The following is a 27,542-nucleotide window of genomic DNA, read 5'->3' on the forward strand; positions in this document are numbered from 1 at the left end:
TCAGGAGTCAGCCGACTGGCACTTGCGAACTGCTTCTGCTTCGGGCACCGCGCGGAAGAAGGACTAAAGAAAATGGCGCTGGCTGCTTCTTTTATACCCCTGATGACCTGACGTCAGGGAAGGGGCGACAGCAGCCGACGCAGAACCCAAGACTTTGGAATGCAGGCCAGCAGGATTACCCAAATGTAAGGACTGCAACAGTGAAACATGAAGAACATCTGGCCCTTCTGCTGGGGCAGCAGGGCTGGGATCTGAGGCAGATGCCATGATTCCAGCAGTGACACACTGCGCAAGAGGGGGTACCAGTGTTTGCGTGGCCAGTCTGGTGCAATCAGTATTGTCCTTGGTTTGTCCTGTTTTATCTTTAGTAGCACTTTGGAGAGGAGAGGCAGAGGGGGAAAGGCATAAACTGATAGGTTTTTCCAGGTGAAGGACAGGGCATCCACTTTCCAAGCTTGTCTTTGGGGAGTCCTTGTGCAGAATTTGTCCAACTGGTAGTTCTGACGGCAGGCAAACAGGTCTAACCCTGGACTTACCCATTTATTTCTCAACATGTTGAATATCTTTGGTTCCAGTTTCCACTCGTGTGGGTCCATGAGATTTCTGCTTAGGTCATCTGCCAGTGTATTTAGCTTGCCTGGCAGGAATTGAGCTTGTAGTTGCACTTGGTAGCTCAAGGCTGTGTTCCACAGAGCCATGGCTAGTTTGCAAAGAGGGTATAAGTGGGTTCCCCGTGCTTGTTTATGTACCACATAACCGTTGTGTTGTCAGTCTTTGCCAATAATTGTCATGGAAGAATGTGGTCCTTGAAGGCTGTTAGAGCTTTCTGTACAGCTAACATTTCTTTTTGATTGATATGTAGGTGCATTTGACTCTGGTTCCATTTGCCCTGAATGCACTGCCCTGCCAAGTGAGCCCCCCATGCACAGTCTGATGCATCTGTTATGGTTTGGGCAGCAGGGGGTAGAGTGAATGGCAGTCCCTTGTTTTGGTGGCAGGCCTCTGCCCACCAAAGGAACTCTATCTTTAGACAAGGTACGATAGGAATCATTGATTCTAGGTCCTGAGAATGTTGACACCATATGCTTTTTAGATACCATTGTAGTTTCCTCATATACAGTCTTGCATATGGAATTAATAGACTGCAAGAGGCCATGAACCCCAGGGCTTGCAGTATTTTCCTTGCAGATAGTTGGGTCTTTGTGGCCAGTAGTTTGAAGTAGGATGTCAAATGAACTTGTTTCTCTGGCTTGAGGTATGCCATCTGGGAAGTTGTATTCAAGCTTGCTCCCAGGAATACAATTTGCTGGCAGGGTACTACATGTGATTTCTTTTCGTTTATAGTGTACCCCAGAGAAGTTAGTAATTTCTTTACAAATGCCACATGATTTAATAATATATCCTGGCTTTCTGCCTGAATTTGACAATCGTCCAGGTATGGGTATATTTGAATATTTCTTTGCCTGCAAAATGCAATGACTGGAGCTAGGCACTTTGTGAATACCCTGGGCACAGTCAAAGGGCAGTGCACATGACTGATAGTGCATGTAGCCTGCTCTGAAGTGTAGGTATCTTCTGCAAGATTCCCTTATTAGGATGTGCAGGTAGGCTTCCTTTAAATCCAGTGCTGCCAACCAGGCATTTTTGCTTAACATGGGAAGCAGCTGATGTAGAGTTAGCATTTTGAATTTTTGGATTTCCAAAAAAGTTTTTAGGATAGACAAGTCCAGGATAGGACACCAGGAATTGTCTTACCTGGGTACCAGGAAAAGTCTCGAGTAGAAACCTTGACTCCATTCTTCTTCTGGGACAGGTTGAATAGCCCTGATGCTTAGAAGAGAGAGAACTTGCTTTTCAGCCTCTGCCCACTGATTTGGGGGTAGGTCTGGACAACTGCTTGGGGTTGGTAAGGAGTGGAAGTGGAATCTGTATCCTTGGGAAACTATATTTAAAACCCATTTGTCTTGGGTAATGAGTTCCCAGTTTTTTGCATGCAGGGCGATCTTTCCCCCTAAAGGAACAGTCAGTTAAGCAGGGCTTGGAAGGTTTAAAGTTAAGTCATTGTGACAGTTTACCATAGGGGGGTGTCTTACTACTCCCAGCTTTGGAAGTGGGAGCCCCCCACTGCTTAGGCCTGTGAGTACCTTGGGACTGAAGCCTGGGTGCTATGCTGGTTCTGGGTTTGGACTGAGAAGGCCTGGAAGAGGCAGGAAAGGACCAATTCTTAGAAGGCCAATGCCTACTAAATCTGGGAGGCTGTACTTGCAGGAAATCTTTAACAGTTTGCATAGATTTAGCTTTTTCCTCCATCTTTTTAAGCAATACTACTGCTTTTTTGCCAAACAGGCGGTCTTGGTTCAAGGGAGCATCAAGTAAATTAGCTTTAACTGGATGTGGCAACGATTGCTCCATAAGCCAAACATACCTTCTAAGTACAGACCCAGTGACAGCAGCCCTGCAAGATGCCTCTAATGAATCAAAGCCACATTGCAAAGCATGTTTTCCAACCTGCTCAACAGAATGCATTAAATCCTGCAATTCTTTATGTTCAGCACAGTCAGGAATCAACATCATTTTCTGTTTAAGCAATCCAATAATATCCTGCTGATACTTCAACATATGAAACTGGCAGTTTAAAGTCCTAATGGCCAAAGTTGCAGAAGTGTATACCTTCTTACCCCATCTATCCAGGGTCCTGGAATCTCTATCAGAGGGGGTAGGGTTTTTGGCAGTAGTAGCCTTAATGCCTTTGGGTCCCTGTGAAATGGTCTCAGGATCCACAGTAGGATTCTTAGAGAAACTTGTGAGAGTCAGGTAACGGTCAGGTTTTCTGGGAGCCGGAGGTAGAGAGTCAGGGGCTAGGCTAGATTCCGAGAAGGCATCATCTATAATGTCCAGTACAGGAGGGATAGCTAAAGGCCTGCATTGAGGTAGGAGTAGGAATTCCCCAAGCCTCTTTTTGGAGTCAAGAGTAATCCTTACTTTCCCAGCAGAAATGCTCCCTACGAGTATGCAAGATTTCACCAAAAAAGAAATCCTCTGGAGGGGAAGCCGAGGGAATGGAGTCCTCTACATCAGAATCCTCATAGGTAGACAAGGGCAACTCCTGGTCATCAGAGAAAACAGAAAATTTCAGAATCCTGATCCAAAGAATCAGAAGGAAAATCAGTCCTAGGTCTCTTAAGAGGGAGAAAGGTGGCTTCACCTCATTAGAGTAATAAGGTCTTCAACCATTCTTATTATTTGCTTTTTAGGCACAGGGGCCTGACCATGTGGTTTTCTAGGCATGGATAGAGTTTTAGGCCTTGAAGAAGAAGATGGCGTTGGTTTAATATGCAAGTCAGTAGGCCTGAATACACGCTCAGAAGCCTGTGCCTGCACAGCGGCTCCAGATGCATCCAAGGTAGAGACATCCGCAGGTTCCACAGTTAAAGAAGCATCTCGCGGCATACCAGACTCCGAATGGGTCTCAGGAGAGGACTGTGAATCTGAAGCAGCGGGTATCGGGAGCTGCGAAAGCACCTCCCTGAGTACCGGCGAACTGTCGACTTGGCTTAGGAGAAGCATCGTCGGCAGCTTTGGACATATGCGGTCTGTCTCTGTCTTTACCTTTGCGTTTTTTCAGAATGTCGGTAGTCTGGTGGCTTACCAAAGCCATTTCTGTATAATTGAACCAAGTACCAAAATACTTAGATGTGAAAATGAACAGACAATGAATAGTTTGAGGTTTAAATAAGGCACAAAACCAACAGCGAGGTACGTCGTGGTCTGGGCCTAAGCAAGGAATGCAGTACGAATGAAAATCTTTATGTGGTATTTGCTTTCCACAAGAAATACAATTGTTAACTTTTACTAATATCGGTTTAGAGCAAGAAAAAGGATCCCAATGGGGTACTTAGCTTAGTTGAAGACTTCGGATCTGAAACTCTAACATGAAAATTTCAGGAGTCGCCGACCGGCACTTGCAAACTGCTTCTGCTTCGGGCACCGCACGGCAAGAAAGACTGATGTAATGGCGTCGACTGCACGCTTTATACCGACTGCCTGACGTCATGGAAGATGTGACAGCAACCGACACAGGACCCAAGACTTTGATAATCAGGCCGACCGAGGGCTACCTGCAAGTAGATAACCCAAATGTGATGATTGCAACAATGAAACACGAAGAACATCCTCTTGCTGTAAGGTGACAATCGCTGCACCACTGCTACAGTTGCATATACACCTTCAAGGGGGTAGATTTTTTCAAGTTAATGGCTATATGCTAATTATTAGGGGTTTACTATAAATCGAGTAGGCTGGGTTTGAAAATGTATGAAGTTTCTATTTGGGAAACAAAAAGCGTTTTAATAAAACTACTTTGGAGTGGATTCTGGACTTAGTTCCTTTGCATTTGCTATTTTCATAAGTTTGTGGAGATTTTCAACAATTTTTGCTTACATAACAATTCTTGTACTTTTGTTTCTTTAACATAATTATTTTTCTTTGTCAAAGTACTTTCTATCACTATATTCTAAATCTTCCAAAGCATCATTATATAGATTCTATGTTTTTGTTTTACTTTTCTCACACCGTTGCCACTTTAAAAAAATATTTTATATTTTTCCTTAAACATCTACCATTCAGATACATTTTTATAAAATGGTCTGATAGTAACATGATCTTTCCATAACTATTACTAATCTCTTTCCTTCTTCATTCCATGCTTTCTCATTTAACCTTTTTATTCCTTTGCTTATTTTTAATACATTCCTTGTTTTTTTATATATATATCTAGCCATACTGCAAGATGATCAGAAAATCCTGTTTCAACTACCTCCCCTTTTCCTACAACTAAACCTTCTGACAGTATAAAATAATCTATTTTAGTTCTATATACACCCATTTAAGTCCATGAATTTTTATCCCAAAGTTTTAACTTATCGCATCTTCTTACATCATTTCCCTTCTTTTTACGTTTGCCTCTTAAATCACAGTTGACGTCTCCTGTCATTTTAATATTCATATTTACTACATAGTCTAAAATCTGATGCAATAAGCTTTCCTTTATTTACAGTTAAAGCATGTAGTGTTATAATTCCATATACTTGTTCTTTCCATTTTAAATCTACACTGGTTAATTTTCCTTTTTTGCTAAAGTTACATCTAATACCTTTACTGTACTGTCTAGACTACAGCTTTTCCAGACATTTCTCATTCCCCAAATTCAAAAATGTCTTTCCTCTCCACAGTTTCTCCATTTGTAATCTTTCATGCATTAAAAATATTGTGTCTAATATAATTACACCTACATCACATGTATTACATCACCACAAAATTCCTGTTCTTACTGTATTCCTAATACTATTCAGTTACAGAAAGCACTCGAATTTTTATTTTCCCTTTTCCTTAGATTTATGGTTTATAAGTTCATAGCTAATTACTCAAAACAAAAAACACAACTGAAAACCACAAATGCAGCTGAAGGAAGGAAGAACTCAGGCGTAATCCAAAAATGTATTCACGAAAATAAGCGCTTTCATCTGGTATAGTAACCAAACTTCATCAGCCTGATGAAGTTTGGTTAATATACCAAATGAAAGCGCTCATTTTCGTGAATAAAATTTCTGGATTACGCCTGAGTTCTTCCTTCCTTCAGCTGCATTTGTGGTTTTCATAGCCAATTACTACGCTAAGTTTCTTAACAGGCCACTAGAGGACGGCATAGTGCTTAAGGTGTTTATCTCACAAACAGGAAGTACAGAGTTTGATTCTCACCAAGGGAGATTGGCTATTCTTCAAAAAAGGACCAAAGGGGCAGCTATCCTAGTATTTGCACATTAGTGGTTGGCATAATGATTACGGTGTTTATCTCACAGAATGTGTATCACTTAAGTCTCACTTCAGTGAAAGTGGCTAGGCTTAAAATGGCCCACAAGGGCAGCCAGTCTAGCACTTAACCTAGGAACCTATCAACAATTTCCTTTCCAAAGGTCAGAATCAAACACTGTACCTTATGTTTGTAAGTCAAACACCTTAACCATTATACCAAGCCCCAGACTTTAGCTATATATTTTTTCTCATCCATTTCCTTTTTTTGTACTTATTGCTTTAAATGTTCTTTTTCGGTCTTCTACTCTTTTACCAATAGACTTATTTTTCTTTTACTACCAACCAGTTTGTCTTCTTTGCCACTTACTTCAGAACCTTCTTCTACATCCTCTATTTCTTCTCATCTGATTTTTCTTCTGTTTCTACTACTACTAAAATTTCTTCTCTTTGTTCATTTTTCTTTTCCCTTATATTTTCATTTTTGCAATCCATCCATAAATATCCGATTACATTTATAACATTTCAATTAACTTTTCTGTATCAAGTCCCATTTCCCCATAAACATAACATTTGTTTTATCACAGTTACTTGTGAAATGTGCTTTTCCCAAAAAAATTGTTGGTGTCCCCAGTATTTTACAATGTCCTTACTTCCCTTCCACATTTATCATGCTTGGCATATGCATACTTTTTTCTCTATTTTTAACACATTACAATTCTATGCACCAGTTCATAAACCCCTTTTTGTCAAACTTTTGCAATCTCCTGTACTTCTTTACTTAAAGCTTTCAAATGTCCTTTCAAGGTTTCTCTTTCTACCTCAGTTTGAAATTGCAGATGAAACTTCTTTTTTGTTTCCCTGTTAAATGCTTTCATCACAAAGAATCCATTGGTTACAGACTTCCTTTTTTTTTTGTAGTCTCCAAGAAAATTTTCCATTGGAAAAGACTGAAACATAATGTCACAAAATGTCTACCTATAAGAATAAATGCTCTTACCTCATGTGTTTTTACACCCAAAAAAGCTATTAAATTGTTCCACATTTCATACCTGTCCATTTCTTTGTATTCTTTACTTTGAATCCTTACCATATACTTCTGTTTTTCATTTTCTTCTATTCCACTTTTGCCTTCTTTTACTTTCTCTGCACGTTTTCTTTTCTATCTCATCACTATTCTTCAGGATTTCTCTGCATCCTCCTCCTATTTTTTTCTCCTTACAGTCCCCACCAGGAAATATCGCTTTCATTTTCTGGCTCACTCTGCAACCTCATTTCTTTAAGTAAATCATTGCACAACCCTCCAGACTTGAGGGTTGCAATTATACATCCATCAACTGCTGACTCATCTCCATCAAACAGGTTTCTCTGAAACATTTCCTCAGAATCTTGCACACATTCTCTGGTCTCAATGTTTGCTTTCTCCTACATTTCTTTCACTACTCCATCTCCTCCTCTCTCCATCTGCCTCCCTGTTTCTCCAGGCCTCCTCTACTCCTGGGGACAGAAATAAAGTGCTTCTCTAAAATGGTTCCTCCTCACAACAGTGACGAGCATGGAAAGTTCCCTGATGGCATGGCCAAATTTCCCCTAGTAGTAAATAAATAAATACTACCTCGAGTCATCCCCTGAAAAGAGGCTACTAGCCTAGTGGGACTAATCTGGTCAAAAGATAAATAAAATAAATAAATTAAACAAATAGCTTCTGGTGGCTGCCAAAAAAGCAATTACTAGAAAATGAAAATCGAAGTCACAACCAACAATCTAAAGTACTGAATATTTTAACATATGTAAAAGAACAGGAAGTGGGATAGATGCAAGAGTGAGAGCAAAACACCACGAAAAATGCCTTCAATATAATAAAAATCTCTTCAACGTAAAAAAGTTCCAATCCACAATATCATAAAAACGAAGACCATTTATTGTAGAAAGTAGAATAAGCGCTTTCACGTAGTGCAAGCTACGCTTCATCAGATACAATCACATAAATCCACTCACTCTTAAATACAAAATATAAAATATTTTGGCGGGCTCATTAGTATACTCAATATTCAATATATCAATTGCTCAAAAGCAATAATTGATTAATTGATGTTGCACTGTAAACACTCCATTCTAACTTAATAACAGAGCACAACATTAATTCTTGTTTGCGATGCATAAAAGACGCTCATCCCAAAACAGCGAACATAAATATTTAAAAAACAAACAGTTCACATTGCTCAAAAAACACAACATCCTACCACAGTGATAAACCCCTGGACTGGCAATTCAACGCTCAAAAATAGCAAATGCACATAAAAAATAACATATCTACATCCATTAGAAGCCTCCAATATTCCGATTAACGGAATGTAACATCATTCATAATTCTACTGAGGATCTTACCTGCTTCTTGCACAAATGAAGCATCAGCTTGTAATATAGCCTCAGTCCATAAAATGCATTAGTATACAGATTCATTATGTGCAAAAACTCAATACCAGAAACTCTGCTCACACAGTTAGCAGCATATTATTAGCAAGCATCAAAGTGCGACAAGCACTGACCTGCATGTAAAAGTATGCCTCTGGGTCCTAGTGTTCGTTTTATTTTGGTGAGTCACGATCTCACTCAAAAATGAATCCCAAACTCTTTTTAACATAGTATCATAGATGAAAAAGCGTAAACGCCCAATATCTAAAATGTGTATGGAAACTGAGAAAAAAATAGTGATAAAATCTAAAAAGAATGAAATATACTGACTATCTAACTGTTCAATGTAGGCAATTCATATATGCTGTCATATCCCTATGTATTGTTCAAAATGGATAATAATGCATGGAAGGTCCATATGCTAAGAATGAAGTTACATCTATAGAAATCTGATAGAAATCTAAATGTGACATGTAACATGACCCAATGAAAAATAAAGTTGGAATCTAAGAATACTTAAGGTGGCTTAAAGCTATCCTTGTATCAATATTCATGATGCACAGAGAACATAACGGACCTGGTAAGGTATTGTCATCTGTTGGCAAAAGTTTAGATGTCGGCAGATATGCCAGCATGGAGAGTATTAGGAATGCAACTAACTGGTTGCTTAAAAAAACTACTTCCTTCCAACTAGTATGGGTTTCAACGAGACACAGCTGTTTAGCCCTGGTGATAGATGTGCTGCTAATTTCAAAATCCAGTATAACTCAGCTTTAAGCTAAATCATTACTGGTGTCACCCCCTCTTACCTTCTTATTTATTATTTGTAGGACTCTAAAGGTGAATGAATGCATGTTATGTTCTTTCACATGCCTGGCTAATGCATTAGTTTCATCCAGTCTGATAATGTCATGCTGGTGATCATAGATCGATCCCTCAGCCTCCTTTTGGTTAGACCTACATAGAATGCTGTACAGAGGAGCAAGTAGCTAAATACACCACGTTTTGGTGTTACAATTAGCATAATGGCTGGGTCTATAGACATAGTCCATAAGGGGATGTTGAAATATTTGTGTCTTACTAAGGTACTTACATCTAGGGCAATTATGACAAGGATATGTACCCTTGCTCATTATGTCTCCAAGTAATAACATACTGGGCTGCGTCACGTTTGTGACCTGCTTATCATTACAAAGTAACATCTTGAGATTGTCACTGTTCTTATAGCAGAATCTAGGTGTCTCTCCTACAACTTTTCTAACTTGTTCATTAACAGTTAAGACATTCCAGTTCTTTCTTATCACATGTCTAATCCTTTCCACATCACTAGTGTACTTGGTAACATAGTCCATTCTGTGACTATTAGGTTTATAGTATCCACTGTTACCCATATGAGTTGGTTTGTTCTGCAGCCCTGCTCCACCCTTAGTTACAGATTCTATTTCCCCAATAATTTCTTGTCTTATTCTCCTAACCATGTCCATATTGTAGCCCTTGCTCTAAACAAGGACTCCATCTTACTCGCTTCATTCATCATGTCACATCTGTTCTTACAAAGTCTGGAAATCCTTATGAACTGGCTTCTCACTATGCCTGGGAAAATATGTGGTGGATGCATGCTGTCGGACACGAGTATGGCATTCCTCCATACCGTCTTCCTATAGAGTGTAGATGTAACTGTCCCTTCATCAGTTAGTCTCAGTGTTACATCTAAAAAATTAATCTGTTGATGTGAGCATTCCATAGTAAATCTTAGGAAGTCCGTGGTGGTTTCCAAATGTCCTAAAAAACTGGCAAAGTTCTCAGCCGTACCTTCCCACACTATTATTATGTCATCTACAAAACGTCGATAGTATTTGATGTTTCTATATGACTCATGTGGAAATAGAAATGACTTCTCCCACCAATATACCACTAAATTGGCGTAGGTATTGGCACAGGGAGTGCCCATGGCCACTCCCCATGCCTGTAGGAAGTATTTATCTCCAAACAAAAAGACATTGTTGTTAAGAACTATATCTAATAACTGACAGATCAGTGTGACCCTGTCATTAGAAAAAGTAGTTTCTTTGTGTAGCAATTCCCTAATGTACTGTATTCCAACTTCATTGGGAATGGAAGTAAACAACTTCTCTACATCCATGGTGATCAAGAGATATTGTGTCTTGGCCATGTCCAAACTTAAATCATTAAGACTCTCTAAAAGATGGTAAGCATCTTTTAAGATGGTACAACTGTTGTCAACAAAAGAGGCTACTAGCCTAGTGGGACTAATCTGGTCAAAAGATAAATAAAATAAATAAATTAAACAAATAGCTTCTGGTGGCTGCCAAAAAAGCAATTACTAGAAAATGAAAATCGAAGTCACAACCAACAATCTAAAGTACTGAATATTTTAACATATGTAAAAGAACAGGAAGTGGGATCTTTACAAAACCGTAGCAATTTAGGTAACAGGGGATTGATGATAGTCACAGAAAAAAAATGTTTGATGTAGAATGTTTAACTAGGAATATGTCAATATGGTTTGCTTCCTTTTATAAAAATGTGGGTTTGGCTATATTTAAAGTAATAATTCAATAAAGGTATTTAAAAAATCACCAAGCAGACAGCTTTGCTAACATTCTTCAATAAAAGTTATCTACTCACCATAATGTTCTATCTGTGTTGTCCGTTTTCATTCTTCCTCAACTGATGGGTTTGGCTCAGCGACTCTGATCCAACTCTGTCACTTCTTCCAGAGCACAGGATCCTAGAACTCTCAAGCTCCTCCTTTACCTACAATGCCCCAACAACCTAATGTACCTCAGATCTAGTTTCCTGCCGCTAGATACAGCAGGACAGCGGCAGAACAGAAAAAGAAAACTGAAGCTCAAATAAGGAACAGAGGTTCCTGTAACGCTTCAATCACTCCAGAAGAAATTAAAGGAGGGGGCAGGTAGGTGGGGACATCTGGAAGAAGCAAAATGGACAACACAGATGGAACACTATGGGGAGTACATAACTTTTTAGAGGAAGTTATGGAAGGATACTTCAAAGCATTTCTGAGTCATAAGTGCCTCTGTTCCTAGAGACCAGATCCAATTTATAATGAGTAATAAAGCTATGTGGATTAGTACAAGCTGAGGCTGCACAAGCATCATCCAAGGATACTCTGGACCAAAAGGCCGAAGAAACCACCACAGATCTAGTAGAACAGGACCTAGGAGGTTTTAGTAAAGATAAACCCAATTTTTCATAGACAAAGGTAATACAATCAGTTAACCATTTGGCCAATGTAACTTTAGATTTTGGGTTGTCTAATCTGGTAGATGAAAAGGAGAGAAATAATTGATCAGATTTCCTACAGTCTTTGGTTCTATGAAGGTAAAAACAAAGTTTTCTAAGCACATCCAACAGACGTAACATGTTCTCTCCTATGTTAGAGAAGTCTGGAAAGAAAATGGGGAGATCAGACGCAACCTTAGGCAAAAAAGATGGGTTAGTCCACAACAACATCCTATCCTTGTAAAAAATCTGATAAGGGGGTTTTGAGGATAAAGCCTGGAGTGCAGATATTCTTTTAGTCAATGCGATGGCCACTAGAAAAATGGTCTTCCATGACAACAATTTGAGGACAGCATTGGCCAAAGGTCCAAAAGGAGACTGGGTGAAGGTCCAAAGCATATTTAATTCCCAAGGTGGAACAGGGTCTTTTAATTGGGGTCTGAGTAGAAACATTCACTTGAAGGCTTTATAAAGTTTAGAAGAAGCTAAGGTAGAGTTATGTATGCCCAGATGAAAGTAATGTCAGACAATTGAACATTAATTGTTGAGAAACTAGCCTCGCCACTGAAAATCATAGCTAAAAAGTCAACAGTTGGGATAGATGACAAAAAGGTGCCCAAGTTTTTGCTTAGGGCCCAAAGGACAAATCTTTTCCATTTATTCTTGTAAATATTTCTAGTAGAAGTATTACGGGAATTTAACAATGTGATCAACGAAGGAGGACAGCCTGGGCTGACTAGCAATCAGTGGCACTGGAAAACCACGCAGTCAAGGCCTGATGTGTCTGGGTGAGATATGTCTGTCGGGTGAGGAAGGAGGTCCAGAGTTAGAACCAGAATCCACTGTTAAAGTACAGGATAAGGCCAAAGGAACAGAAACCGAATCTGATGAAGCCAAAACAGTACAATGAGGATGACTGAGCTCTTCAGCCAAAATGCTTTTTGAAGGAACTTTGGAATTAGTGTCGGGGTGGAAAGGCATAAAGGAGACTGGAGGGCCAATCCTGAAGTAGAGCATCTCTCACACTCTCCCAGTGGGGGGATCAGGGCAAATAAAGTGCTGCACTTGTTGAGGGGAGAAGTGAAAAGATCAAAGCATGACTGGCTCAAATGACAGAAAATTCTCTCCTCCACACTGACACAGAGACCGCGCATGAGACATCAGAATGGACCTGTTTAGTTTGTCTGCAATCATGCTGGATTTCCCTCGTATGTGCGTTCCTGTAAGAAAGTGACTGGAAGAGCTCACCCATTGCCAAACTCTTACAGCCTCTCGAAAAAGAAGGCAATATTTGGTTCCCCCTTGTTTGTTGATGTACCAAAATACTGATATACTGGCCGTCTGTAATACAATTATCCCAGATGGGAGTTGTCTTGAAAGGACTGCAACGCTCTCATCTCCAGGACACTGACATGAGCCTTGGTCTCTTTGGGGGACGATGTACATTGGACTGTACTTCCCAAGTAGAGCCCCCACCCCCCACAACCACTGCTGGGAGGTGTCCGTGGTCACCGTGGCCTTGGGAAGGGGAAGAACAAAGGGACAACCTACGTGGAGCTGATTTGAATGAATCCACCATAGAAGATATCTTTTGCATGCTTACGTGATCTTGGCTGGCATAGATCATGGATGATGGAAAATGGAAAACTGGGTCAACTGAGTCCACTGAAGGATTCTCATTTGGAACCTATGCAGAGGCCACGGGCTACTGTTGCTTCCATAGAACCCAAAGCCTGAAGTATCAGTTGGGATGGAAGGTATGAAATTTGGATCACTTTCTTGAATTGGGATTGTAGGGTGTGTATTCAAGCTACTTGACTGTATCCAAACAAGCACCAATTAACTCCAGACCATGTGTAGATGTGAGTTGAGATTTGTTTTAATTGACTGATAATTCCTAGATGGGAGCACAGCCAGAGTAAGAAGCCCCTTACTTGAATCAGCTGATGCCTGGCTGAAGCAGTAAGGACCAATCATCTAGACAAGGAAACAAGAAGTTATGTACTCACCATAACGTTCGATGTATGCAGTCCATCTCGCCTCACATTCTTACCTGTGGGTTCGGAGCCCAATGTCAGCTCCGACTCGGCCATACTTTTAGCTCGAAGTCTTTCTATTGGTTGGGCTAAGATGGCATCCCCATGCTGCACTGCTCTCTATCCCCAGATAGAGTTTGCTGCGAGCACCAACACTCATTCTTCATGCATAACACCACCTAAGGAACGAAGAACAAACTAAGAATGAAGGGAACTCTGAAACCAGGCCTAACCTCCAGATCCTCCAGGACGGGGGAAGGTGGGGGGTAAGTAAGAATGTGAGGCGAGATGGACTACATACATCAACCGTTATGGTGAGTACATAACTTCTTGATGTTATGTAGTCCAATCTCGCCTACATTCTTACCCGTGGGACAGCGTCCCCAGCACCTAAATCCTGGGAGGCTCAGTGGAAAATACTCCTGAGCACTGTGGAACCAAAGGAAGACCTGCCTCTAGATACCACATCTAACTTGTAATGAGTAACAAAGGTGTGAGGAGATGCCCAAGTAGCCGCAGCACAAATATCATCCATAGACAATCTGGCCTGAAAAGCTGTAGATGTAGATACAGACCGGGTAGAGTGAGCCTTCACTCGGAACAGTAAATGTCTTCCCCCTGAAGTATAAATGAAAGAAATACAATTGGTAATCCACCTGGACAACGTGACTTTGGAAACAGGAGCCCCAATTCTGTTTTCCGACAATGAAAAACAACTGATCAGATTTTCTGAGGTCCTTCGTTTTGTGCAAATAAAATTGTAATTGTCTGTGCACTTCCAACTGATGAAATTTGAATTCTGCCATGTTTGAGAACTGAGGGAGGAACACTGGCAATTCAATAGATTGGTTAAGGTTACTGACGCTACTCTGGGAAGAAAGGAAGGATTCGGTCTGAGAGAAACCCTATCCTTATGAAAAATCAAATAAGAGGGTTTGATTGATAAAGCTTGAAGCTTCGAAATGCATCTGGCTGATGTGATAGCTACCAAAAAGACAGTCTTCCAAGTTAAGAATTTTAAATCACAAGTGGCTGCAGACTCAAAGGGGGGGTGAAGTAAGAGCCTGTAGAACAAAGTTCAAGTCCCAAGTCATAACAGGTGCAGAGACAGGACGACGAAGCAACAAAGTGCCCTTCAGGAAAGCCTTCCAGTGTCTGTGTCATTAGGCTAGGTTAGTCTGCGACATAAAAAGAAGAAATCGCTGCCAACTGAACTTTAATGGTTGCAGCAGCTGAACCCTGATTGAAAAGCATAGAAAGGAACTCCAATACTGATGAGATTGGAGCTGTGTAAGGGTCAATCTTTTTGGCATATGCCCAGATGGAAAACCTCTTCCATTTGCTGCAATAAATCTTCCTGGTCGAAGGTTTATGAGAGAAAGATAGAATATGAACCACCTCTGGCGAAAATTGGTGAAGCCTAACTAATGACGGAAGTGGAGTAGCCAGGCTGTCAACCGGAGGGTACAAAAAGAGGGATGGAGCTGCCCTGACATGTGTGTCAGTAAGTTTGGTTGTGGGTCCAGAATCCAAGGAGCGTCCATGACATAGGGATGGAGAAAGGGGAACCAAATTTGACGAGGCCAGTGTGGAGCAAACAGAATCATTTTGCTTCCCAAGTATTGCGCTTTCTGAATAACCTTTGACAGCAAGGGAACCAGAGGGAAGGCATATAGTAGACTGGAGGGCCAATCATGGACTAGAGCATCCCTGGGTGACTCCCCCTGAGGGAGGATAAGGGTGAAGTAACTGCTGCATTTGGCATTGAGGGGGCTGGGAAAAAGGTCGCAGGCAAGGCTGACCCCACCTGCGGAAGATCTGCGCCACAACTTGACAGTTCAGGGACCACTCATAAGGCATCAGAATAGCTCTGCTTAGCCAGTCTGCAATCACATTGGACTTCCCCGGAATGTGCGTTGCTATCAGAAAACTCTGGGAAGACACTGCCCACTGCCACACTCGCATGGCCTCTCTGCAAAGGGGATATGACTTGGTTCCTCCCTGTTTGTTCAGATACCATACCACTGACATATTGTCTGAGTGGACTGCAAGAGTCCCGAGAGGAAGAAAGCTCTGAAGTGCTTGCAACACTAGTAGCACTGCTCTCATCTCCAGGACATTGCTATGCAGATGCATCTTGTGCTCTTGCCACGTGCCTTGGACTGTCCTGCCTAGATAATGCCCCCCCCCCTCCATCTGGGAGGCATCCGTGGTGACCGTGGCAACTGGAGGCGAAGGAACAAAGGGCTTTCCCGTATTGAGGTTGTCTGTGTGAAGCCACCAACTGAGATCCTGTTTGCACCTGTCTGTGAGTAGAATAGGGTGAGAAAGTGGAAGACGTTGAAGAGACCACTGGGCAAAGAGTAGCCACTGAAGGAGCCTCATATGTAACCTTGCCAGGGGGACTAAATCACAGCAGCCATAGTCCCCAACAATTGGAGGACCAATCTTGCCTTCACTCTTCTCAGAGGGAGCAAGGCGTAAACCTGCTGTTGTAGGACACTGATTCTTTCCTGTGGTAGAAACGCTCGCATGAGGATAGTGTCTAATTCGGCACCTATAAAAGTGACACGCTGCAAGGGCAACAAGGCAAATTTTTCCCAGTTCAAGGTGATGCCCAACTGTTGACAAAGGTTGATAGTAGCATATCTGGTCTGAAGTAGCAGATGCCTGGTGGTGGCAGTAAGGAGTCAGTCCAGGTACAGAAACACTTGGAATCCCTGACGTCTCAAGTGAGCAGTCACCACTGCCATGCATTTGGTAAACACCCTGGGGGCTGTGGTGAGACAAAAGGGCAGGGCTCGAAACTGAAAGTGGCTGGCTCCCAGCTGGAAGCGTAGGTGCTTCTGGATGCCCTGTCCATCTTTATGTGGTAGTAAGAATCCTTGAGGTCGATGGAGCACATCCACACTTCTTTTCCCAACAATGGGAGAATAGACTGCAATGTGACCATTCGGAACTTGGACTTTTGCACATGGGTGTTCAATCGGCTGAGATCCAAAATGGGTCTCAGGTCCCCTGTCCTTTTCGGCACCAAAAATAATCTGGAGTAAGTCCCTAATCCGATCTGGTCTGAGGGGACATATTGGATGGCTCCTTTTTCTAGCAGCTTTGAAACTTCTGAAGCTGCGGAATCTCTTTGACTGGGTGGAACATCCGGGATTATCTTGATTGGAGGGGAGTTTGACGAGAAGGGAATAACATATCCTCTGGAAATTATTCGTAGAACCCATTGGTCCTGGGTGATATCTTGCCAGGCCTCCGGTTATAATGAGATTCAACCCCCGACTGGCTCCAGAAACGCAGTCGGGGCCTCCCATCAGGAGTGGCGGTAGGTAGAACCACGAAAGGAATCGCTGTCTCCCGAGTTGCGAGGGCCTCCTCTCCCCCTAGGGTGGCGTCTACCCGAATAACCACCTCCTCCCCTGCCTCTGGAGGGGGCTCACCTTGTGAACCGGGAAACAACCTCTGTGATTTCTTGAACCACATCTTTCCACCCGTCTGGGCCTTGGGATAAGGCCTAGAGGGAAGGGAAAAAAGTACAGTTGTGTACACTTACCATAAATACAGATGTTCGGGTGTATTCAGTGTTGCAGTCATTACATTTGGGTTATCCTGCTGGCAGGTTGACCTCAGCTGGCCTGAATTCCAAAGTCTTGGGTCCTGCGTCGGCCGCTGTCGCCCCTTCCCTGACGTCAGGTCGTCAGGGGTATGAAAGAAGCAGCAGACGCCATTTTCTTCAGTTTTTCTTGCCCCAGATTTCAGGTGCCCCCTAAAAGGGTAGCCAAACTTAATATATATGTCAATAAATGCAGCAATACAAATTTTACCTGCATCTATAAGCAAATGCACCACATAGGTTGTATAAATCAGAGAAGGAAAGATAAGATCCATAGAAAAAAGGGGATGGCGGGTGGGTAACCTGGACTGCAACAGTGAATACACTTGAACATCTACATTTATGGTAAGTGTACACAACTGTACTATGTTCTTCTTGTTTCACTGTTGCAGTCATTACATTTGGGTAGAGTCCGAAAGCTATGGTTGGGAGGCTGGAGCTAGACAGCAGTTGGAGCAGCTATGAGGCCCTGCAGAACTGCAGTGGCAAAGCCTGTCCTGGATTTAGAGTAGAGTGGCAAATAATGATTTGTAAAGATGTGCACTGAACTCCAAGTAGCTGCCTCTAAAATGTCCATGGTTGGAACTCCCCTGAGAAAGGCTGCTGAAGTAGCTGCAGCTCCAGTGGAATGTGGCCTAATGCACTTAGGCACTGGTTTGCCATGGTGTAAGTAGCAGAAACAAATGCAGTGGCCTAACCACTTGGAAACAGTCTGCTTTGAGATAGCCTTTCCTTGTGATCCTGCAGCATGTGCCACTAGTAATTGCTCTGTCTTTCTGAAAACTTTGTTTCTGTCCAAGTAGAATCTAAGCTGTCTGTGTACATCCAAAGAATGCAGAATTCTCTACCCCTTATTCTGTGGTTTTGGGTAAAAAGTTGGCAGATTAATAGTTTGGTTTAAAGCCACACTGGACACCACTTTAGATATAAATGTTGGATTTTGCTCTGGGAGACCCTGTCTGGATGAAAAATGATAGAGTTCTACAGCCATGAGCGCCTGTAGTTCTGAAACTAGTCTTGCTGAAGTAATTGCTAGGAGCAGAGCAGTTTTCCAAGATAAAAACTTTAGATCAGCAGTAGCAGTTGGCTCAAACGGAGGCAGGGTGAGCTTTTCAAACACATAGTTGAGGTCCCATGCTGGTACTGGTGATCTCCTTGGAAGCCTTAAATTTTTGGCCCCTCTGAGGTACTGCTTTAATAAAGGATGAGAAAAAAGTGGTGGCTCTGCACTGTAATGAGCCAAAATGGCAAAGGCATGAATTTTAATAGATGAAAAAGATAGGCCTTTGTCCAGCATCTCAGTTAAGTATTGCAAAATCTGAGGAATATTTGGCACAGCTGTATCGGTTCCTTGTGCCTGGTTCCAAGCATAGAATCTCTTCCATTTTCCAGCATAAGATTTTCTAGTACTAGGCCTTCTGGCTTCCAAAATGACATCCATCACAGCTTTACTGAGAGGTGTGTTTTGTATGACTACATCATCCGCCATGCTGCCAGGTTTAAAGTCTTGAGTTGGCTGTGCAGGATCTGATTGTTTTGTTGGGACAGTAGAGGAGGTATTTGAGGTAAGGTTCATGCTGGGCATTGAGACAAGTTCCTTAATATTGGATACCAGTACTGGCGGGGCCAGTCTGGGGCAATTAGTATCATCTTTGGCTTCTCCTGTCTGACCTTTAGGAGTACCTTGGGGAGGAGAGGCAGAGGAGGAAAGGCATATACTGACAGGTTTTTCCAGCTGAACGATAGGGTATCCACTTTCCATGCATATCTGTGATAAATCCTTGTGCAGAATCTTTTTAGTTGGTAGTTGTGAGGTGAGGCAAATAGATCTATGTCCGGGCATCCCCATTTCCGTGTTATCATGCTGAAGACTTGTGGATCCAGCTGCCACTCGTGGCGATCCATGAGGTTTCTGTTTAGTTCGTCTGCCAGAGTATTTTTCCTTCCTGGCAGGAATTGTGCCTGCAGATGTACTTGGTAAGTCAATGCCGTGTCCCACAAAGTCATGGCTAGTCTGCAAAGGGGGGTAAGAATGTGTGCCCCCTGCTTGTTTATATACCACATGACCGTGTTGTCTGTCTTTATCAGTAGTTGTCCTGGATGAAGTAGGTCCTTGAAGGCTGTCAGGGCATTTTGAACAACTAGCATCTCTTTATGATTGATATGTAGATGCATTTGACTTGAGGTCCATGTGCCCTGAATGCATCTTCCTGCCATGTGGGCCCCCCAGGCATAATCTGATGCATCCATTGTTAGTGTCTGCCTGGCTGGGGGTAATGTGAATGGCTGTCCCTTGTTTTGGTGACAAGCCTTTGCTCACCATCGAAACTCCTGTTGCAGGCAGGGAATGAAAGTAATCGTAGTTTCCAGGCTGTGGCAATGTTGAGTCCAAACACTTTTTAGGTAGCATTGAAATTTCCTCATATGCAGTCTTGCATATGGAATTAGTAGGATGCAGGATGCCATGAAGCCCAAAGCCTGCAGAATTTTTCTTGCAGATAACTGGGCCTTTGTTGCCAATATTTTGAAATAGGTAGTCAGTTGACTTTGTCTGGCTTGAGATAAGCCACCTGGGCAGTTGTATTTAAGCTTGCACCCAGGAATATTATCTCTTGAGAGGGTGCTAGTTTTGATTTCTTTTCACTGACTGTGTACCCTAGGCATGTTAGAAGTCTTTTCATAAATGCCAGATACTGTAGAAAAATGTCTTTGCTCTCTGCTTGAATTAGACAGTCGTCCAAGTAAGGATATATTTGTATTCCTCTGTCTGCAGAATGCAATTACTGGTGCCAGGCACTTTGTAAAGACCCTGGGTGCAGTAGATAAGCCAAAGGGCAGTGCAGAGAATTGGTAATTTATTGAGCCGGCCTTGAATCTGAGGTATCTTCTGCATATTTGTCTGATTGGGACAAGCAGTTATGCCTCTTTTAGGTCTAAAGTCACAAGCCAAGCGTTCTTGCCCAGCATGAGCAGAAGCTGCTGCAAAGTCAGCATCTTGAATTTTGGTATATCCAGGAATGTGTTCAAAATAGATAGGTCCAGTATTGGCTTCCAGGCCTTGTCCTTTCTGGGTACCAATAACAGTCTTGAGTAAAATCCTTGTCCCTGCTCTTGCTCTGGTACTTGTTGAATGGCCCTCATGTCCATAAGGGATGTGACTTGTTTTTGTGCCTCTGCCCATTGATTTTTTTGGCAGATCTGGCCAGCTGTTTGCCTTTGGCAGGGTATGGAAATGGAACTTGTAGCCCTGTGACACGATATTTAGGACCCACTTGTCCTGGGTTATAATGTGCCACATTTGAGAAAAAAGTGCTACTTTTCCCCCTAAGGGTGCTGCCAGGAGATAAGTGCTTGGTGCAGGCAGGGGGAAATCATTAGGACTGTTTCCTGTATGGTTGTGATTTGCCTTCTCTAACTTTGAAGGTAGAAGCCCCCCATTGTTTGAGCGGTATGAACCTTGCGCCTGGGGTCTGCCTCTAGGGCGTCTGGATCTGCCCCTTTGAGGTCTGTCTGACACAGGAAACTACCAATTCTTTGTTGGCCAGTGTCTACTAAACCTAGGTGGCTGTACTTGTAAAAAAATCTTTGACCGTTTGCATAGAATTAGCTTTGTCCTCCATTTTCTTTAACATCTCTTCTGCCTTAACACCAAACAAAGTATCATGCTGTAAAGATGCATCTAATAATTTAACTTTAACATGATCAGGCAGATTTTGTTACTTTAACCAAGCATGCCTCCCAATTACAGAACCTGTAACTGTGGCCCTGCAGGAGGCCTCTAAAGAATCAAAACCACACTGAAAAGTATTCTTTCCAACTTGTTCAGCTGCATGCAATAAATCCTGCATTTCCCTGTTTTCTGCACATTCAGAGTTTAACAACATTTTCTGTTTACGCAATGCCATGACATGTTGCTGATATTTGAGCATATGAAACTGACAGTTTAAGGCCCTTATAGCCAAGGTAGCAGATGTGTAAACCTTTTTTCCCCATCTATCCAGTGCCTTAGAATCTCTGTCAGAGGGGGTAAGGTTTTTTGCAGCGGAAGCCTAAACTCCCTTGGGACCCTGAGAAATAGTTTCTGGGTCAGCAGCAGAGTTCTTAAAAAGGAATTTATGAGAGTCAGAAACCCTGTAATATCTGTCAGGCTTAACAGGAGCTGGAGGTAGGGAGTCAGGGGTTAGACTAGACTCCAAAAACACATCTACAACGTCTAACACAGGTGGGATGGCTAGTGGCTTGTGTTGAGGTAGTAAAAGGAAATCCCGGAGCCACTTTTTAGATTATGAAAAATCTTGGCTCTCCTAGTGGAAATGCTCCCTCATGGTATGTAAGGTTTCCCCAAAGGAATAGTCCTCTGGAGGAGAAGCTGAAGGTATAGATTCTTCAGTATCAGAATCCTCATGGGGGGACGAGAATATTCCTGATCAAAAGAGAAATCAGAAGAAATGGAAATCTGATCTGAAGATTCATAGTCAGTCTCTTGCCTAGGCCTCTTAGGAGGGGTTGGGAACCCCTGATCAAGGTAATCAAGTCTTCGGCCATTTTGAGCATCTGTTTTTGGGCATAGAGGCCTGACCGCGTGGCTCTTGAGTTTGTTTCTTTGCTTTAGTCTTTGCCTTTGAAGCTGAAGTCGGTTTGATGTAAAGATGTTTAGGTCTGAACACACCCTCAGAAGCTGGTGCCTGCTCAGTGGCTCCAGACCCATCTGAAGGGATAATATCCGAGGCTCCAATACCTTAAGTTTCCAGTGGCATGGCCGACTCCATGACATCCGAGCGTTGACCTTCTGAGCCACCGCCTCAGAAACGTTACCTGTTAAAGTATCTCCAAGCTCATTTAGGAGATCTCTCTGGAGCCGTGTAATGTGTGATGAGTAATTGAGTGACCGCAAAGTAAAGGCCGTTGAAGAAAACGTATGCTTCCCGTACAGGTCCATAGTCCTAGACTCCTTGTTAGGGGTCTGGACGGTAAGTCTCAGCTAATTCCTTCTGGGTGGCTGCTGCCACCACCATGGCATCCACAGGGACTCCCTTGGATAGAAATTCCTCATCAGGAGGGGCAGACAAAAATTTATTGGGTCTCCTGGGGACTGGTTCCACAGAGTCAGGGATTTCCCCCACACTTCGACAAAGCAGATCCAGAAGCTCGTCGAAGGGTGTGGACACCCAGAAGGCGGAAGGCTAAGCAACAAAGGCCTTCAGGAAAACAGACTCCTCTTTGGAGGGGGCTTTGGATGGCCAGTCACCTCTTTGCTTCAAAATCTCTAGGATGTCAGAGAAAGAAACATCCTCAGAGGATGACTTAGGGGACCCCTCCAATTCCTCGAGGTCGGTGTCTGATGTGAGAGACTCATCCTGGGAATCTATGTGCTTCCTCTTGCACGTTTTCTTTCTGGGTGGTTCCTCGGGCAAAACCTTTGAGGGGCCCTCAGAAATATGAGGACCACTCGTGGGGGTACCCTGAGGCCTTGGGGCTCCACTGTCCGGAGATAGATGGCGATCAGAGACCTGCACCAGTGCTGTAGGGGACAGAGTGAGCGAACCATATAATGCCGCTGACGACCTGGCCAGCGCCCTCCACATGGCCTCGAAAGCTGGTCCTCCCGGATCCGAAGATCGACCAGCCTCCGAAGCTGAGACAGGAGTCAGGCTTCCCCGCACCAAAGCACCGAGAAGGAGACTAGGAGCCAAGAGGTGTCCCGAAGCCTCTCCCTCAGGTCAGACCAATAAATCCTGAGTCCTGAACCCAGTGGACGGCACCGATGGGGTTGGAGCTGATGTCGGAACCGATAAGCCAGGAGGGGCTGTCGGAACCGTCCTACGGACATCACACGGAGCCGAGCACTCCGGCTCCGAAAGCTGAGATGCTCTCGGAGGAAGTATCGATGTAGGTTGAAGGACTGGCTCCGGAGCCGACTGGGTCGGAGCCGAAAACAATTTTGCCAGTACCGGTGACTGAAGAAGTCTCTGCACCATCTATCGACGTCCACATCTAATAAGGTCCTGGAGGATTTGGAGAATAGGGAAGGAGATAGAGACCTCCTCTGTGAAGGAGATCTGCGAGCAGGAGATATTGGCCTGATGCTAGGCGACCGGCTCCGAACAGGCTCCAAGAAAATTGGAGTCGAAGCAGGTTCCATTACCACTGACACTTCCTGCAGCCCCGAGGACAATGGAGCCGAGGATGTCATTGAAGATTTTGCTATTTTCTCCGGCGGCTCCGAGGATACTGATGGAGCCGGGGATCGCTTTTTTGCCTTGGAAGATTTAGCTTTTGACGGAGAAGCCTTAAAGCTGGAAGCACTCTCCAAACCCTCCTCGAAGGAGGGTTTCAGAAGTCCCTTCAAAATCACTTTGTTCTTCTTTCCTGAAGAACACGCGGGATAAAGGCATGACAAAAACTACACGATTCCTGAAGTTGAATCGCTCTCAGACAGTACACGCAAACAGTGTCCATCAGTGATGGACATCTTATAACTGCACTTGGAGCACTTCTTAAAGCCCGAGGGCCTATGCTCCTTAGTATCTTTAGACAGTTACTGCAAACACCAAGTAACTTAACTCAAAACTAGACCAACGATCAAAAACAGCCACAAGCGCAGGAACAAGACAAACAAACAGTACACCACAAAGACCTCTAACTAAAACGGTCCTTAGACACAAGAACAAGGGGGAGGACTAATTCCTCTAATTTAAATGGTTTTAGCCCAAGGGAAAAAGTTAACACACAAGGAAAGCAAGGGGACAAATTAGGTCCTCTACCTGAAACTGGCCTAGCCTGTTGGAAACAGCTAGTGGGATACCACAAAAACACGCTATAAAAGAGAAAAACACAACTTTTCCGCAATACAGTCAAGACCACACACAAACAGCTATGAAAATAGTTTTTTTGCAAAAAACTTCTCTGTTATGAAGAAGAAAAGGTACTTAGCCACAGCCAAGAGCGAGACCACGTCCGAGTTACACGAGCAGCAAACAAGATCGGGGGATAGAGAGCAGTGCAGCATGGGATACCATCTTAGCCCAGCCAATAGAAAGACTTCGAGCTAAAAGTATGTCAGAGTTGGAGCAGACATTTGGCTCCGAACCCACAGGTAAGAATGTAGGCGAGACTGGACTACATAACATCACTTGTTATCCCAGCTCTCTCAATTGAGCTGCTACGACTATCATGCATTTGATGAACACCCTGGGGACTGTGGAAAGACCAAAGGGCAGTGCTCTAAACTAAAAATTCCTTGCTTCCAGATGGAATGACAGGTATCTCCTGGAGCACCTCTTCATTTTGATGAGCTAGTACGCATCCTAAAGATCTTTCAGGCACACCCAATTGTCCTTCTAAAGAAGGGACAGAATGGACTGAAACACGACCATCCAAAACTTTGTATAGTGAACAAACTGATTTAATCTGCTGAGATCCAGAATTGGTCTCAAGTCCCCTGTCTTTTTTGGCACAAAGAAGACTCTTGATTAAATTCTGGACCCTCTGGTCTGGGGCAACCTCTTGGATGACTCCTTTCTAGCAGCTTTTTTTATTTCTAGAGAAGCTGCTTCCCTCTGACTGAGTGGAACATCAGGGATTTTCTTCCAAACAGTTGCAGGGGGGGGGGTAGGAAAATGGTATTATAACCTCTGGATATATTCCTCTGCACCCATGAATCTTTTGTGATATTTAGCCAGGCTCTCTGGTGCAGGGATGGACAACTCCCAACTGGCTCCAGAGAGGGACAGTAAAGCCTCCCTGCAGAAGCACTGACAGGGCGTATCTTTGAAAACAAAATCTGGACATCATATAGAAAATTAACTAAAAACTAGTAATTTAACCAAAGTACATACTCTCTAAACACAGACTTCTGGATTACTTTCCAGACATTTGAACTACTAACATTTAGATGTTAAAGTTTCTGCCTCACAGCTCCATATTCTCTGTTTTAATTCTAACCTCCTACTCACTGTGTGTACCTTTTGCATGCCCTCTCCTGTTCAGTACAGGAAACTCTCCACATATATACTCAATCTCCTACAGAATAGTGAGAAATTATCTATGCCTGGCTTATAATCATTTCATCATCATTTCATCCAGTAGAGAGAGACTCGCTGCACATCAGCATGCCTTAACAGCATTAGAAATACTCACTCCAAGGATATAAACAATTTATAACCTAAACAGAATATCTTGGAGAAGCAGAAGCATCTCTGCCCCTGCTTTATAAAATGCTTCAAATCCAAGTGAAGCAGAACACTTACCTCACCCTATTCAAGTGTATCCAGGAGAAATGAATGGGAAATTTAAAATTTTTCCATGGACTCAAGCATACCCTTCCTTTTGGACAGAGGCAGCTTGTACATGTTGTGGCACCTAAATGTAACTACATGCCCATGGATAAATTTATCCTGTCATTTCTACATGGGGGCATGGTTAGGCTTAAAAAGGCCTCTTGGAGGCATTAGCCTAGCAATCACCTATGATCGTATATACCCTGAATTTACATTTGCCTTTGTGGTGCATATTGAAGCTGTAAAGGGCCAAGAAGGGCAAACACACTCAGCTAGCTAAAAAAGACATTAACATCTGTTCACCCACTGAGAGAGTAGTGCTTTGGCAGCAACTAGTCCTTACAAACCAATACAAAGAAAGGGTCCAAACTAAAAGCAAAAAAAGTGCCGCACTGTAGCCTTTGGGAAACTTTCCTCATCTACAACTTCAAGCATATCTAGCAACCAACCCACAGACATGGCAGCCGTTGATCTCAGGACCTAGTTTGACAATTATTTCAACTTTTACCACCATACTACAAGAGTAGTTAGGAAATCCAATCTAGCACAACTAATGCCCAAATGGTATATCTTCTAAGTCAAAGGATGTAGCTGTTTCTTCTGTATCCCGTCTTAATTTGACTAATTGAGTACATTGCTCCTTTCAGCAAGCACCTAGCCGAACATACCATACAGGCTCCAAAGATTTATGGTAAAAATCATTACTGGCCTAAAAACACTTAGCTACCAAGACAGACCAGAAGACTTACCCTAGCCTCAGTTTCTTACAGATTCCTGCATTGAGATTTCTGCCTGGTATTCCATGCCAAAGACTCCCCCCACTTGATAGATTTTTGTGCATTTGCAGTATGAAAAGCCACACAAATTCATGAACCACAGAAGTGAAAAGCTGCCCATTCTCTGGAACAAACTGCCCCTGCATGTTAAAGAAGAGTGACACATTTGTCTCTTTCAAAATTAACCTTGATGCTTAGATGGGCACCTGCAAGTTTTTCCCCCATCAGATGTTTTTTTTCCATCTTTTAAGTGGACTACATCTTCAAGGTGGTACTTAGTAATACATGGTCATCAGACTTTCTTGCTTTGGAGTTGCTATAATCTTGTGAAGAGATACACGAAGCAACTGAAGGAACTGCAACATGCAAAAGGCTATCAAGGATGACAAATTTATGTTTAGTGAATGGAATTCTGCTCAATAAATATTACTAAATTGTACATTTATTTTCTTATTACTTCTAGCTTAAGGGTCCTACAGTCCCACCAGCAAATAATTAGTTAAAAATAGGAAATACACAGAAATGATAAACGGTGAGATGAAAAGTATTTTAAACTGCAGCAACCAAATGACTTTTTGAACAATACAACCAACCCTTCCTTACCATCCTACAACTTACAGACTTCAAGACACAAACAATAATCAAATTTTAGACTATGATGTCAGTATAACAGACACAAAAATTGGTTATAACTCTGCTTTTGTACTAACCTTAATAATAGGTGGGGCAATGGCCAAGTATTTATCTCCATTGTGATAGGTAATTGATTCTTGACCAATTATAATGGCTCCACCAAAAGGTTCTGGAACTGAAAGAGGAAATGATTAAGCGAAACCAGACAAGTTTCCACAAAAAGATTAATTATACTAAGAAACAAAACTGATACAGTCATGCTTCACTGATGCCCCATGACTGATTCAAGCAGAACATATGCTATCAGAAATCTTTGCATGTTGTGCTGAGTGTTGAAGATCAGTAAACACTGGTTTTTAACATACTACCACCTGTAAGAACACTTTTTCCTTTTTAGTGTGCTTCATTGAATTACATAGTGCAACAAAGCAAGTCTTCAGCACCATCCAAACCTACGTGCACATCAGCATACACAAAAACAGTACTGCTAAACATTTGATACCATCTACAAGTCCCAAACAGTTGCAAATGCAATGTGATGGCAAGAAGACAGAAAAAGAAACACTTTTTGCTGTCTTATTACGTTTACTCCAAGCATAAGAAATGTCAAGTTCTTATGAAGGAATCTCCCAGTCATAAAACTGATAGGCTTTTAAATGGCAATCCCAGAAACTGCTATTAAACAGAAATACACAGTCTCACTGGAAGC

At 42.7% G+C, this 27,542-nt stretch overlaps 1 protein-coding gene across 1 annotated transcript in view; it reads right to left on the reverse strand.

The window, feature by feature from the left end:
- The window catches only part of DDB1 (damage specific DNA binding protein 1), a 2,836,764-nt gene that overhangs the window by 2,439,290 nt on the left and 369,932 nt on the right, over positions 1 to 27,542 (reverse strand). The window contains exon 6 of the mRNA XM_044059793.1: positions 26,911 to 27,008. Within this exon, the coding sequence (XP_043915728.1) occupies positions 26,911 to 27,008 (98 nt within the window). The remainder of the gene's footprint in view (positions 1 to 26,910; positions 27,009 to 27,542) is intronic.

Source organism: Protopterus annectens, chromosome 17.part0, assembly GCF_019279795.1.
Source record: "Protopterus annectens isolate FY-2018-M chromosome 17.part0, PAN1.0, whole genome shotgun sequence".
In the NCBI taxonomy this organism is placed as follows: domain Eukaryota; kingdom Metazoa; phylum Chordata; order Ceratodontiformes; family Protopteridae; genus Protopterus; species Protopterus annectens.